General features: G+C 44.5%; 1 protein-coding gene across 4 annotated transcripts; it reads left to right on the top strand.

Moving 5' to 3' along the window:
• Positions 1-311: 311 nt before the first annotated feature.
• On the top strand, positions 312-14,260 carry LOC121543008 (DNA-binding death effector domain-containing protein 2). Of its 4 annotated transcripts, none has more exons than XM_041852680.2 (7): positions 312-1,486; positions 2,182-2,720; positions 2,840-2,968; positions 3,103-3,249; positions 11,662-12,049; positions 12,310-12,373; positions 12,489-14,260. In XM_041852680.2, the coding sequence occupies exons 2-6, from the start codon at positions 2,234-2,236 to the stop codon at positions 12,347-12,349; spliced, it is 1,191 nt and encodes a 396-aa protein (XP_041708614.1). In that variant the 5' UTR covers positions 312-1,486; positions 2,182-2,233; the 3' UTR covers positions 12,350-12,373; positions 12,489-14,260. The 4 variants fall into 4 exon arrangements, with proteins under 4 accessions (XP_041708614.1, XP_041708613.1, XP_041708612.1 ...); XM_041852679.2 differs by lacking the exon at positions 12,489-14,260 and having other exon boundaries at positions 312-804; positions 1,069-1,486; positions 12,261-12,350; XM_041852678.2 differs by lacking the exon at positions 12,489-14,260 and having other exon boundaries at positions 12,261-12,350.
• The last annotated feature ends 276 nt before the right edge of the window (positions 14,261-14,536 follow it).

The raw sequence follows: 14,536 nt of genomic DNA on the forward strand, positions 1-14,536 counted from the left end.
TTTTGAACAGGGACTTTGTTGTCACAGTGAGGGATAGGGATTCCCTTCAGAAGATGCTTACAGAGCTGGTCAACTTCCTGCCTGTGGACCGACACTGTCCACTCAGAGACCAGATCACCCAGTGTCAGCAGTCTCTTGATTTATCTGTCCTCCTTCTATATCTATGTACTATGTACTGTGTGTGTTTGTGTGTGTGTGCAATGTGCATGCATATGTTATTAGTGTGTACGTGAGTTTCTGTATGTTTGTGCATGTGTGTGTGCAATGTGCATGAATGTGTTCTTATGGGTGTGTGTGCGTGTGTGCGCGTGTTTGTGTACATCATCGCCTCACACAGAGAGAGTCTGCGAACCTTGTCTTAAGGGCTGGAAGATTTTCTCCTCCAGGTGTTACTTCTTCTCCACTGAGAGGAGGAGCTGGAGCAGCGGTCGGGTCGACTGTGTTCAACAGGGCGGAGACCTGGTGGTCATTCACAGTCTAGAGGAACAGTTGAGAGACATTGTATTGGAGATGCACAGAGGTGGGTTAGATCTATGGTGCCAGGTGGTTGGGCCCCAAGACAATCTTTACTCTGGTAATAATACGGGATATAATACGCATAGATTATGGGCATTGGATGTATAGAAAATCAATGTATCTCTGTTGAGACATTAGAAAGAGCCCAGGTAGAAAGAGCCCAGTGCTGTGAGTGTGAGGGGAGCCCAGTGCCTGCACCCTCAGAGACACCAACCCTTCTCGGAGCTGGAGAGAAGAGACCTGCAGCATCATGTTCAGATGGATCTGTGAGAGCCCAGCGCTCATACGGTCAGCACAGCCATATAGACACACACATACACAGAACACATTTATATGTAGCCTTAAAATCCTCCCCAAAAATAAAGCATTAATACATGAGGGGGCTTTCTTGTGGCAATAGCATAGCGGTGCTGGTCATAGTACAAGGTGAAAACAAGATGTACATGAGGGGATATTTATTAGATATTCCGGAAAAATGTATCTGATGGGTCACTATATGGTCTGAATCTGCAATAATGCCTCATTCACATTCTTCATGTATAAAATGAGTAGGCCTGACTATGGCATGATCTTCGTCTCTTCGCTACCTACCCACCTTTGCCCTCCTCATCATGGCGGTAGATCACTGCCAACACGTCATACAAAGTAAGTGCAGTCATTGGTTAATGCTTGTTGTTGGTCTACTGCCAACTCTGCCTGAGAGACGAGGCATATCCATTAGTTGATTCTGTTGCAAAACGTTTAGTCTGTTGCTAAACGTTTTGCAACGAAAACGAGAGTTTCTATTGGACAAATTCAGGCAGGTCCATCCCCGCTTCGTTCCGTTTCTGTTCCATTTTTTCTGTTTGCTTCCTAGAGTAAACGGTACACGGTTTCCGTTTTGCAACAGACAAAACGTTTTACAACCGAATCTGACTAATGAATACACCCCAACTGTATTGACAACATTGACCATCGTCGAACAACGAAGGTGAGTTTCACAAAATAACACATTATTTAGCTTGTTGCAATGATTAACAATATTAGCTTGACAATTAATTAACGCATTTTTAGTCTTTACATGTATTTGATTGTCTTGATTCATTTTCATGGTATAGTTAGCTGTTGTTGTTGCTAGCTAGCGATCATTTCGTAGCTAACGTTAGCTAGCTAGCTACCCAAATGGTTCCTCCAGCTGCAACTAATTATTTTGACGTTTCCATCTAGCTTGTTATCAAATCGAGACAAAGGTAGCTATGTATGAGAGACCATCTCTATTTTGGACCGTTTTCAAGGGCTGTCAATCGAAATTGTGCCGTTTTTTTGTTGTTGTGGAAAGTGACTGATTACGTAACGTAATTTGTTGCACTGTCAACACAGTTTGCACTTGCAAGGTGTGGTGGCTTGGCGAGATCTCGAGTTCTGCAACGTAGCCACAACGAAAACGAAGTAGCTTTGTATTTCACACCTCCACATTGCTTATTATTAGACCGTTGCTTGCATTTTAAAGCCTGTAACTGTTCATGTCAATATATTATGGTCCATACGCGTTGTGACTGCTGGCTGGCTTGTTATTTGATAACCTGATAAACCTATTCTGTCCTCCTTTTATGTTTAGTTTGACATGTTGACTCATTACTTCATTGCTACTCACATTGTCTAATGAAATGTATTCTTATCACATAGAAACGTCTGGCCAAGGTGCATTGGGAAAGGACAGCCAGCTAGCTTGTTAACCATGGCAACCATGCGTCGTCCAAGGTACTCTCTCCGAGACTGTCTGTACTGGGATGAGACTGAGTGCCTGACATACTATGGGATGCTCTCTCTACACGAGATGTTTGAAGTTGTCGGTTCTCAACTGACAGAGACAGACGTTGAAGTGCTGTCGTTCCTCTTGGATGAGACCTATCCGGCTGGAGGGCATCCCTTGGACCCAGCTGGCTGGACCAGCGAGCCCAGTGAGGAGGACCCTGAGGCCAGTAAAGGAGTCTCCCCCAGCCCAGTGCTCCTGGAGGCCTGGCGGCGGTTACAGCCCAAGGGTCCTGCCTTGGCCTGTCCTACCGCTGCCCGCCACAAGCCCAAGAGTGGGCTAGAACTGCTGCTGGAGCTGGAGAGACGTGGGTACCTCAGTGAGGGCAACCTGGAGCCCCTGTTGCAGCTGCTGCGAGTCCTGACGCGACACGACCTCCTGCCTTTGGTGTCTCGCAAGAAAAGGAGGACAGGTAAAGGACTGTAACAGAGTGCTGTTCATAACTGGAAGCCAACATGCACTAATAGAGATAATGTTGTCATAATCACCTGTAGGCCTACTTCTCACAGCTGTGTGTTATCTGCCTGTCAGTATCACCAGAACGTTTCAGAGTGGACTACGGGACAGAGGACAGAAGACAGGTTTGCACATCTGGACTGACTGACCCCTGTGCACAGACAGAATCACCTGACGAACACACAACACAGCAATGGAGGGGGGGTAAGCTACACTCCAGCACAATCTGTGCATGCCTGAACTTGTCTCTAAGAAATGTCAATAACTGTTCCTGAAATTGTCTGGATTTTCACCAGTTAAGCATTGCTGATTGGCTGGTTTGTGTGTCTGTCCAATAGGTGTTGACCCTGCCAGGCCAGCGCCCGCCACCCTACGGAAGAAGAGGGGTAAAGGCCGCCGCTGGACCAACAAGCCCCCCGCCCACAGGAGAAAAGTGGGCATCCCCGAAACGCCTCCCCCACCTGTACCTGAGAAAGTGACCTGCGGTAAGACCAGCCTTTCCCTTTCTCTGTAGTTTCCCTTCCATCTCTCTTTCTCTATTTTCTTTCCATCTCTCTCTTTAACCCACATGCTCATTCACCACACTCTCTCTGGGTTCCTCTCTTGCCATTATACATGTCTGAGTCTCTCTCTCTCTGGCTTACATCCATTTTCTATCTCACTTCTGATGAGAAGCTGTAAGCACCATCACCCAACAGCCTTTAATAACAGTGATGATACTAAACATCTCTCTGCCATATCAGAATGTCCCAGTCACCACCTTGTGTCTCACCAGTAATTTTGAACTTAATATGTCCTTATCAAGCAACCTTAAATCCATGTCAGTCAGCGGTGTGTTCATGTCCTCACATGAGATATCGACTTCAGTTCACTCCCTCTGCTCAGCTTATACCCTGACCATAAGCTAACCGTCCCACCCTCGCTGGTTTGAGAATGGTTTGCGTGGGCCTCCTGGGAGATCAATACTACCCTGCAGGCATGTTGAACTGAGTGGGCTGTGCTGTAACAATACTGTGAGAGCAGAGCCTGTGTGAGTGAGTGACTGCTCATCAGTAAATACAACCCATACTGACTGGCTGTGTTTGACCTGACGTAACCCCTCATCCTGGTCATCATATGCTCTCCATGGTGGTGAAACTGTCTCGCACTCAATCACCATCACCAGGGTTTCAGACAGCGTTTTACACACTCCGGGGTCTTTGTGTGCTCCCTGGCACGCTAACATCCTCACAATGGAGGGATTCTGTAGACGTCCGCACAAGGATAGTCTGCTTGCACGGCCAAGCAAAAAACAACAACCTGAAAAAGCGTCATTGAGCTCCACGGAACTGAATGAAATGAAATCTCTCTGATCTGTTGTTTGGTGATGACCGTAGCGTGGAGAGGGGAATTGGGTTGAGTCGCCTACAACTCCCATCTATCAAATATACTAGGCCTATTCCAGACATTGTCTTCACCATTACCCACTAGTGTCTCAAATTAAATAAGCATCCAGCCTTATTACTTTCCTTCTACCTGTCCATTCAGATAGGTGGATATTCAGATAAAGGGATGAAACAATGGGAGTAAGCCTCTTTAGACTATTGAGATGCACCCTGAGAGGGATTCACACACCCAATGTGAGTCAGCGTTTCTGTCTGAGCTCCACACAGCACAGCAGGCTTAGTGTAGTAGTAAGACATGGCATTTCAATGTGGCATTCAACGTTAACACACAAGCGCGTTATGTTTCAATGTGACATTTCGGCGTCAACCCACAAACTTGTTAAAAAGAGCAATTTAGTCTGTTCGGTACAGACCAAAATAATGTTAAGCTGCCTTGCTCTTTTGTGACTGAATACTTGTGGGGAAAATGTATGATTTAGGCCTACATACCATAGCTGCCACACATCTGAAAGATACTTGGTTGGAATGCTGCCTGCCCAGGGAAGGAGAGTTAGGTGGTTTATTGTCTTCTATACTCTCTTTCACTTTATACATCCACTATACGTTTGTCAACTGAGCTTGTCTTTCTTCTTCATATAGCATAACCACTAGCCTGATCCCAGAAATGTTTATGCGATCATGCCACTCCTTGTCACTCATTTTGCATGACAAGGAGTGGAATGATATCTCAAACAGACTGGTAGCCAGGCTACATAACTACTGCTTGTGCTCCAAAAAGAGAGAGTCCCTATCCCTTTCTCCATTTTTCTTTCTTTCTCTCTCTTTTCATCTCCCTCTCTCTCACTTCCCCAGTTTTTTTCAGCTCCTGTTCTTAAGAACCCTGCCTGGTAGGTCTCCTGTCTTTTATGTTGGTAGGACTGTCTGTCTTATCCTATCCCTAAGATAAAGTTTAGAGAAAGTCCCGCTGAATTTCTGAATGTGTACTGAACATATGAGTTGAATTGATAGCCTCACACTTGCCTTGCTGACATCTTCCCAGACCAGGGACTGGTTTCCCAAAAGCATCTTAAAGCTAAGTTTATCGTTTGAATCTTCGTAGGAGCATCATTAAATCTCAGAGCTGTTTCCCAAAACCGTTATTAACGTTACACTTGAAAACACTCGTTATCTAACGCCTGCCTCAGACCACTCATAGAACAGCTAAATGGGTCGTTAGATGCTTTATTTGCCCTCCCACGTCACTTTATACACAGAAGAGCTCCGCTAAACATAGAATCACATGGTTCATCAGCCTCTCTGTGACCGCTGATAACTTCAGAACAAAGTTGCCAATGTCTTTGCAATTGATACAAACAAGCGGCGTATAAAAAGATGCTTCAAATTAAAACGGAGATGTCTACATGAAAATATAAATACAGTAGGCTTCAATCTTTTATTGAGTTCAATTTTGCTACTTGTAGGCTACAGTCTGTAATTTGTCTCAATATATTTAATGCTGTGTCGCCTAATGTGTGCAAAGATGTGCCAAATCTTGATTTAGTGCATTATTTTCGGGTAAGGATTAGAATAAGCCGCCTCAATATTTGCAGCCATAGGTGATAAGCTTCTAGGAGCTGATCCGTCGTCAGTATTGTGGAATAATTCTAATGTTGTTAAGGTAAGATTTGAATGGAGAAAGCTGATCCGAGAGCAGCATTGCCTTTCTTTCGATACTATCAGTTCTATCAGTATCGACACATGCCTCAACGACGCACTTAGCGAACGCTCTCTCTGCGTGGTGTTTTGGGAAACGCATGTTACATCTTCGGCCGTTGTAGGAAAGATGCATCGTTAAAACACTCATAAGCCTAAGTTCAATTGCTATCGGGAAACCGGGCCCAGGTCAATAGGCTCTTAGCCCTTCCAGTTCTGTTGCTGTACTTAGCCTACCTGACAGCCAACTAACCCCTCTTACTATGGCTATCCCAGACACAGCCACTCCCACAGCCTGACACGTACTGATGAGTGATACTGCTTATTTATCAACATGATCTGATTTTAACAACTTTTCGCAATCCATGAAGTCTCTTCTTCAGGGAGACAAAGATTCTTATGATTTTACACTGGCTTCGTACTGCTCAAATATAACACTGCAACCCTTTCAAATGTGCCGTTTTGTCCCAGTCGATCAGAACAGCCTTCTCTAAACCAACTGCACTAAGTGCTATGATCAAACCCAAAACATTCCACCAAGGGATACCTGCCCCTTGCCTTCTGCAGTAGCCTTGCCCTCCCAGTCCCAGCCATGTACCATACAGTGTTGTTGCTTTGCCTCTGAACATGTTGCTGTCTTGACTCCGCATTTGATCCCCACCAGGTTGACTCAGGATTGTGACTCAGATCGAGTAACCTAGAGAGCGGACCTAGAGAGCGGAGAGAAAGGCTGGACAAAAAAAAAAGTATGGTCTGGCCTTTCACTCTGTCCGTACGATCTGCAGTGTGTGCTCACCTCAATCGCTCGCTCTCTCGTCAGTCTGGCCCGATGCCCAAGGTAAAGAGGCCCTCCCCCTCCGAACGAGGGGGGGCTGCCACTATGCTCTGTGTTCAATGCCTGTGTATTATTCTAGCTATCCTCTTCCTCCTTACCCCATTCAGAAAAAAAACTGTATACTCTCCACAAAGTGTTCTGGAATGTTCCATTCTTTTTTGTGTGTGTCTATTACTCTAAAGAAGGGTGTTGGCCTCAGTGTTTCACAGAACTGACCAAAGAGTCCTCGGAAATATTCCAGAAGTTTCTTAATCACCATAATGCGACCTTGAACCTGACCCCTCTTCTGAATACCATGCTCTGACTCTCCAAATGACTCAAAGCTCAAACTGACCTGAAAAAAACTGTTCTTAAAGGGGTAGTTCACTTCAAAGCCAAAGTTTGACAGCTGTTTTCCTCAAAAGTGATAACTGAGTGCATATTCCACACTGTTTAGTGTATATCCCACTACATGCATAATGAAAACATCTGATAAACTTTAGTTTTGGGGTGAACTACTCTTTTAAAGCAGCCATTCAAATGGAGCCTTTTAACTGAGTCCCAATGGTTCTTGTGGCATCAACCTCAGTAGATACCTCTGGTCAGTGATCACAAATACCTTTCTCCGAATTCAAACGATCCAACTGATTATGGTTTACTAAAACAAAAAGAGACCAAACCCATTCTGGAATCTCAATTAAAAAATGTCAAACTGGTCTGAGTTCCATTGATCTCAGTCCTCTTGTCAGTCTGAACTGGAATTCTATCCGTATATGAACAGAAAATGGCCGCCGACATCTTCTCTGGAACCTTTGCTCGAGCAGTTCTGAGGAAAATGACCCAACAGTGTTGTGTTAAGGGCTGTGTAACCGCATGCTGTATCTCATCTCTGACCCCTGTATGAGCTCCCAGTGTGGGGAGGTGAGCAGAGATAGATGGGGCAGTCCAGTCCAATGCTGCCTCACAGCATTCAGACCAAACCCATTACTACCTCTACTATCTTACCAATCAGTTTGTTTTCACATAATCAGTTCAAGCGTTTCAGTTACAGTATTTCAGTTATTTGTGGTTACAATTTCTTATACCAAACTGTAACCTCCAATTAGAAGCGACGTAAAACTGTCCACGTAAGCCGTAATGTTATACAGTGGACTTGGAGGCATCAAAAACAATTCAAACTCCAAATGATTGCCTTTGAACCAGTGTTAACCTTGCCTGCTTGATCTTGAGAAACAACCCAATTGACAGATATCCAATCCAACTGTGCTTGTCTCTTTCTCTCTCTTTCTCTCCTTTCTCTATGTTCGCAGTTCAAAACAGACCGCCTCGTGTGTCAGGAAAAAACATCCTCTCACACACACTGAGAGGGAGAGAACGAACACTAAACGCTCAAACCACACAAACCAAAAAAAGAAAGAGAGAGCTTTGGTCAAAGGAGAATAGAGAGAGGTCTATCTACCTGTCTCTCTCTACCCCGACCCCTCTCTCTCCCTCCCTCTCTTGGTCTGTCGTTCAGCAGAAAAACGGATCGATAAAGAGTTGAAGCTCTTCGCACCAAGTGACTCCTTGTAAATGGGTACTTTTCTGTGGGGTGAAATGGAGAAAACCTAACCAAGTCTTTGTTTAAAGGCAGAAAATGAAAGTTGTGCCTTCTAATGTTCTGTCTAAATGGATCTATCTGTCTGATGAAGCGTAAAGTACTCTGTAACCTTAACAAAATTACCATCACTATGTTCCCATTGTTTTAAAGGGCCTTCCTTTCCTTGTCGCTCTCAACAAGGCCATGTTTCACAAGTAGGGAGGAAGGAGCAGTCATTTAACAGTGTGGGGACATTGTGTAGTAGGTGTTGATGTCACAGTCCCCACACAGTATAATGACCCATGTCGCTAGACTTGTACATTGCAAAAGCGCACAATTGTTACAGTTTTACTCAGTTTATGATTTAGCTGACATGTTTTACCATATTGACAATTGACAGGGGTATTATGCAGTCCTGGTAACTTTCAGATGTTATTGGTTTGAAGCTGACTTTCAGTGACAGTTTCCTCTCAGAGCAGTACAGCGCTTAGTCCGCAGCACATCCTGTTGTAGTTGATTTGACACCCTGCTGGCAGGGAGAGATAAATGTATCCCCTAGGGCAGGGTTTCCCAAACTCAATCCAGGGGACTCCAAGGGGTGCACGTTTTGGTTTTTGCCCTAGCACTACATGGCTCATTCAAATAATCAACTCATCATCAAGCTTTGGTTATTTGTATCAGCTGTGTAGTGCTCGGGCAAAAAAAAAATGTGCACCCCTTGGAGTCCCCTGGGTTGAGTTTGGGAAACACTGCCTTAGGGACAAACCATGTATTTTCTGATACAAAATGGCCACAAATTGACAAATTAGACTAGCGGTATCTCTATTTCCTGAAATGATTCATGATTTTACATGCAGAAAAATCTCCCCAGAATAACAATGTGGAGATGTTGGTGAGACGTTGGAGTAGTGATGAGTGAAGGCAACCCTTGAACTGTTTTTGACAACATGTCAGATTATGGGGCTGTATGCTGTGTGCCTCTTATTGTTCTCTATCAAACTCATTGACAAATGTCCTAAGAGCTGCTCTATCAATAGAGACAGAAATGTTCCTTGTACCATAACTTTGCCTCCTGGAAGAAAAAAAAACATTTCAAACACCTTCTGTATCCGATTTCTTTGTGTGCAAACTAACAGTTGAACTTCATGAAATATGGTCATGATTATCATATTTGGCCTGATGTGATATAAGACATATATTAGTTATCAACAAATCTACTTGCAGTTGATCTTAAGATACATTTTTGTTACCCTGTGTTGTACGTCAGAGCATGTTTTCAATGTTGGCAGTAAATTTAGAAGCTCTGTCTAACCTGAGGATGTCTAACCTCTCCAATGGTCCAAGTAGTAAGTGTTTGTATAGCCTCTTCATTACAACCTTTATAAAGCAAAGAAAGAAGGAACCAGTGTTTGGTTTTCCCTCTTACAAATGTTAAGAAATTCATAATCAATGCCTTTAATTCTAAGGCACAGTCATTTGGTACAACATTCCAGTTGAATCTTTCCCTTTTAAATTGTCTGGTTCTGTTCTTTGTGTCCTCGTTAGAGGAATCAACTATTTGTCAGTTTCTCCTTTACCCAAACCTGGCTCAGTGTCTTCAGAGACCAAGAGATGTGTAGGTACCCAGTTCCCTGTGTGCAGTACACATAGCTTTCACTCTTATTCACATCCACACGTGTTCTGAGATCCAAGACTGTTGTCTTATTTTCAATGTGAGGTTTTTGGACCTCTGGTCCCCTCATCCTTTCTGTCCTTTCTGTTCCATATTCATTCTCTCACTCTTTTAAAAACAGTTCTACTCTTTATCATTCCTTTGTTTTCTGTTATATGAAGTTGGGGAGGGCAAGGTGGGTGGGGTCAATCCAGATATACAGTTTGACAAACTATCCTCCATGTTGGCAACAAACATTCTTTGACAATAATATTCTAATTTGAATAATATTTTCTTGGAACGTTTGGTGCCAACATGGTGCAGTGAAACGAATGTATCTCAAACAAAGTTTCCCAATCTATGCACATCTCTGGTGGGGTGGGGTAGTGTGGGACTGGGAAGGTTTGGAATTTTTGTTGCAGCAAAGTCGGAAGGCCGCCGGTTCTGCTCGGAGCTTGGTGAATAATGGCAGTAGAGGAGGATGAGACAGAGGTCCGCTTGCCTTGTTCAGTACAGTATGTATCCTCTGACCCATCTCCCTGTGCTGTTGCTGCATGACCGCTAATCCTCCTGTTTCTGAAACAGAACAAAAACATGTTACTATGAAAGGTTTCTATCCATCCCAAGGGCTGTTTTACAGTGTTAATGTCCCAACAAAATCCTACAATCCTAACAAGTAGCATTTTATTTATGCCTGTTTTGTGCCACCTATAAATGTAATTATTACTGTAATTACAGTGTAACAAGCTTTGTAATTACTCAGAGAAATGGATTGCATAGTTATAGCTCTAACTTTACCTAGCTTTCAGTGCGTAGAGGTTTTGTTTAGATTACAGTGGCTGGCTGAAATCTTCTGGGCGAATAATGATGGGTGGGGGACTATTAGAACTGCACAGAGTGGTGTGGTGTTGGGCTTCCCTAATGAATATGCTTGTTATCCATCAGATTCCCACTGATTTCACTCTAGTACTACAACAACAGCTCTTGGTAGTGGGGTTTGTGAAAAATAAATCAGGTTAGTCATACAGTAAATCCTCAGTGATGCTCTTCTTGACCCGACCAGGTCATATTTGTACCCACTGTTAGTGATGGAAGACTGCCTGGTTGGTATTACATTCACCTCTGTGCTCCACAGCTGTCTTCAGTTCTGTCCTGCCTTTCCTCACCTATTGTATCACTCTTGTAGACACACTTTTGTTATCAACTCTAGTTAATGATACACCAGTAAGTATTTCTATGTTGTCTCCTACTCTAATCACTAGTTTAATGTCAGATACAGTCCTGTTGAATGTAGTAAATATTCTTTACTTTTCTATCACCCCTCCCATAGCCTGTTCTTGCCAATTCTTTGGAGAATATTCTGTGATTACGGCTTTATTTGAAAAGTTTTCTTATTTTATTTTGTATTTTTGTCCCTCTATCTCTCTCTTCCCTTTGTTCTGACTCAATGATCCCAACCTCCTTCTCCCATTTGATTTTCACTCTCACGTGTACATGACGTCTTATCCCACTCAATCTGCTGCTTCCACCATTTCCCTCCTCTCTCCCTTTTTGAATATATTCTTCACCTCTTTGCACCCTAAAATCACCTCTTTTCCCTCCTCTACATCTACCCCTCCTCTTCTCTCCTCCCCTCCCCTTCCCCTCCACCACCCTCCCTCCCTCTTCTACCCATTCCTCTACTCGCTCTCTCTCTGTCCCCTTTCCTCCCTTCACTCTTCCCCTACCTCCCTCCCTCCATCCCCTCTCCCTCCATCCCCTCTCCCCTCCCTGCAGACATCCGTCTGCGCGTGCGAGCAGAGTACTGGGAGCACGAGTCGGCCCTGCGCGGCGGCGTCTCCTCGGACAAGCAGCAGCCCCTGGAGCGGCAGTTTGAGCTGTTCAGTCGTGCCACCTCCGTGCTGCGCGCCCGCGACCTGGGCTCCATCATCTGCGACATCAAGTTCACTGAGCTGGACAACCTGGAGGCCTTCTGGGGGGACTATCTGAGTGGAGCGCTGCTAGAGGCCCTGAAGGGGGTGTTCATCACAGACTCTCTGCGGAGGGCGGCGGGGAGAGAGGGGGTCCGGCTGCTGATCAGTGTGGACCAGGATGACTACGAGGAGGGTCGCAGACTGCTGCTGGACGCACAGGAACAACAGGCCGGCTGCTGGGGACGAGACAGGTGAGCTTCACTGCTCTCTCCATTCTGGTTCTGTTATACTGTGTTAGTAAGCTGGTTTCTTAAAGTACTTATCTGTTGTGTGGTATGTACTGGGGCCGAGCTGACCGCTACAGGGGGTGGGGGTCATAGATGTGGACTTGACTGGTCGTCATGAATTGGAATTGCTGTGTAATGCCACCAATAACCACTAGATGGCAAACTTTGCCCACAGGCATCAGAGCCATAAACACTACCTGGTCGCACGTTGTCATACTTCCTAGACCCAACCTGAGAAAGCTGGTTATGGACGTTTGGCTCTGACAGACAGGCAGGCAGCTGTGCGAGGTTGTGTTAATAATTTTCAGCTCACGATAGTTCACACAACAGTTCTAGGATCCTCAGAGACAATTAACAATAGTTCTAATTCTAACCACCATCCTCCACTATGTTCCCTCTGCAGGTCATGATCCCAAGGATAGAGGAATGAAAAGGATAATAAAATAGGAAGAGGAACATTTTCTTTTTTCTCTCCTTTTTAAGTCTGTCATGCTGAGAACAGAGGATACAGCCACTCCTATGTCAGGGGAATAGTCCCCAGGGAAAACAACCAAACTTGAAGTGAAGGCAAACTGGACTAAAACACACTGTTCTGTTTTGTTTTGAATGGATAACACAGGTTGCGCTGAGCCTAGATGCCCTCAGGGCACTGAGGAAGAGACTGCCTCTGTCACACACACACACACACACACAAACTAAACTTCCACTGTAACACACACACAAACTACCACTGTCTTAAACATACACACTCTGTAAAGTCCCCCACATGATGAACCATCAGCTCTGCCTGTAAGACTCATTGAAGCCAAGAGACATTGCTTGCTGACAATGAGAACCCAGATACCAACTAGACTGTGCGCTAATGTTGAGCAGCTCTGGTTATGTTTGAGGAGCGTGTGAGATGCCCTGCAAGGCGAACTTCACCTGCCTAAATATTAGTTTCAGTTTCCATTGAAATTTATGATTTTGAAAAGATGAGCGAGACTGCAGCTCTGACACTGAGGGAGAGATGATTGGGAAATGACTAAAGCATGAGATTATGTCTGGACCTTTTGAGAGAGAATTATAAATATATGGCGAAGGGAAGACTACCTGAGGTGTAGTGGACAAATCGCTGGTCCTTCGAGAACACCAGTCCACACACACACAAACACCATGATCACAAGCCACTGGTAGTCCCATCACTGTGTGCCATGCTAACCCAGGGCCTGATAGCTGTGGTCAGTGGCCATCTCATCTCAGATGCCAGGAGATGATAGGAGGGATTACCTCTCAACCTCAGCCAATCATAGAGAACTCATCACATCACCACAAGTTGTTGAACAGCAGCTGGGATAACACACGACTAGGCTGTGCCCACCCGGGCTTCCAGCAAGGCAAGGCCACTGCCTTTCCCGTTGGAACTAAAGCACAGGACAGTGCTTCAGTCAATAAAAGTGATGTCGAGGAGATCAAAATCAGAAAGGTACATCCTAGCTCCACTCAGCCCTGCCTTGTAGGCCCCACTAGAGTGGCTCACAGAGCGCTGTCCGTCTCTAGTCTAGTCACCCTGGTGGAACTAATGCCTGAACTCCTCTGAGTGGGATCAATAACCACCTCTCTGTCTCTCCACCACAACTATGGGAGAGTGAGGAGAAGGAGTAAGGGGAAGAGGAGAGGTAGGAGAAGGGGAAAGAGAAGGGAGAAGAGAGGAAGAGAGGGAGAAGGATCACCACCTCCATCCTGCTTTTCAGCTCCTGGACAGCCGCCTCATCCTTTGGAGGAGAAGTCCCCTGATACAACCAGGCTGCCTGGTCTGCTACAGCACTGTGTCTGGTTCACACAGCTATATGGGACCAGGGTTGGAGGACTAGGGAGGGACTCAGGAAAACCTTAGTAGTGTATGCTTTTTCTGTGTTTTGATATATGGATTTATTAGTGTAGCTTTGTATTGTCCATAAGAGAAAATAACAAATATACTGTGTATTGTAGTTCGTTAACTTAGGGTGAACTTTTGTTTAGGCACTGCAAAAGTGCTGTATATTAGTTTAATATATTAGTGGAAAGTTGGAATTATTTCAAATAAAAATAAATGGTTCATCAAAGGTTTGTGTCTATAATATAACAGTGCCTTCAGAAAATATTCACACCCCTTGACTTTTTCCATGTTTTGTTGTTACAGCATGAATTTAAAATTGATTAAATTGTGATTTTGTGTCAATGGCCTACACACAATACCCCATAATGTCCACGTGGAATTATGTTTTTACAAATGTGTACAAATGTATTAAAAATGAAAAGCTGAAATGTCTTGCCCATAAGAATTCAACCCCTTTATTATGGCAAGCCTAAAAAAGTTCCACACAATACCCCATAATGTCCAAGTGGAATTATGTTTTTACAAATTTGTACAAATGTATTAAAAATGAAAAGCTGAAATGTCTTGTCCATAAGAATTCAACCCCTTTATTA

This window comes from Coregonus clupeaformis, chromosome 8 (assembly GCF_020615455.1).
Source record: "Coregonus clupeaformis isolate EN_2021a chromosome 8, ASM2061545v1, whole genome shotgun sequence".
Classification (NCBI taxonomy): Eukaryota; Metazoa; Chordata; class Actinopteri; order Salmoniformes; family Salmonidae; genus Coregonus; species Coregonus clupeaformis.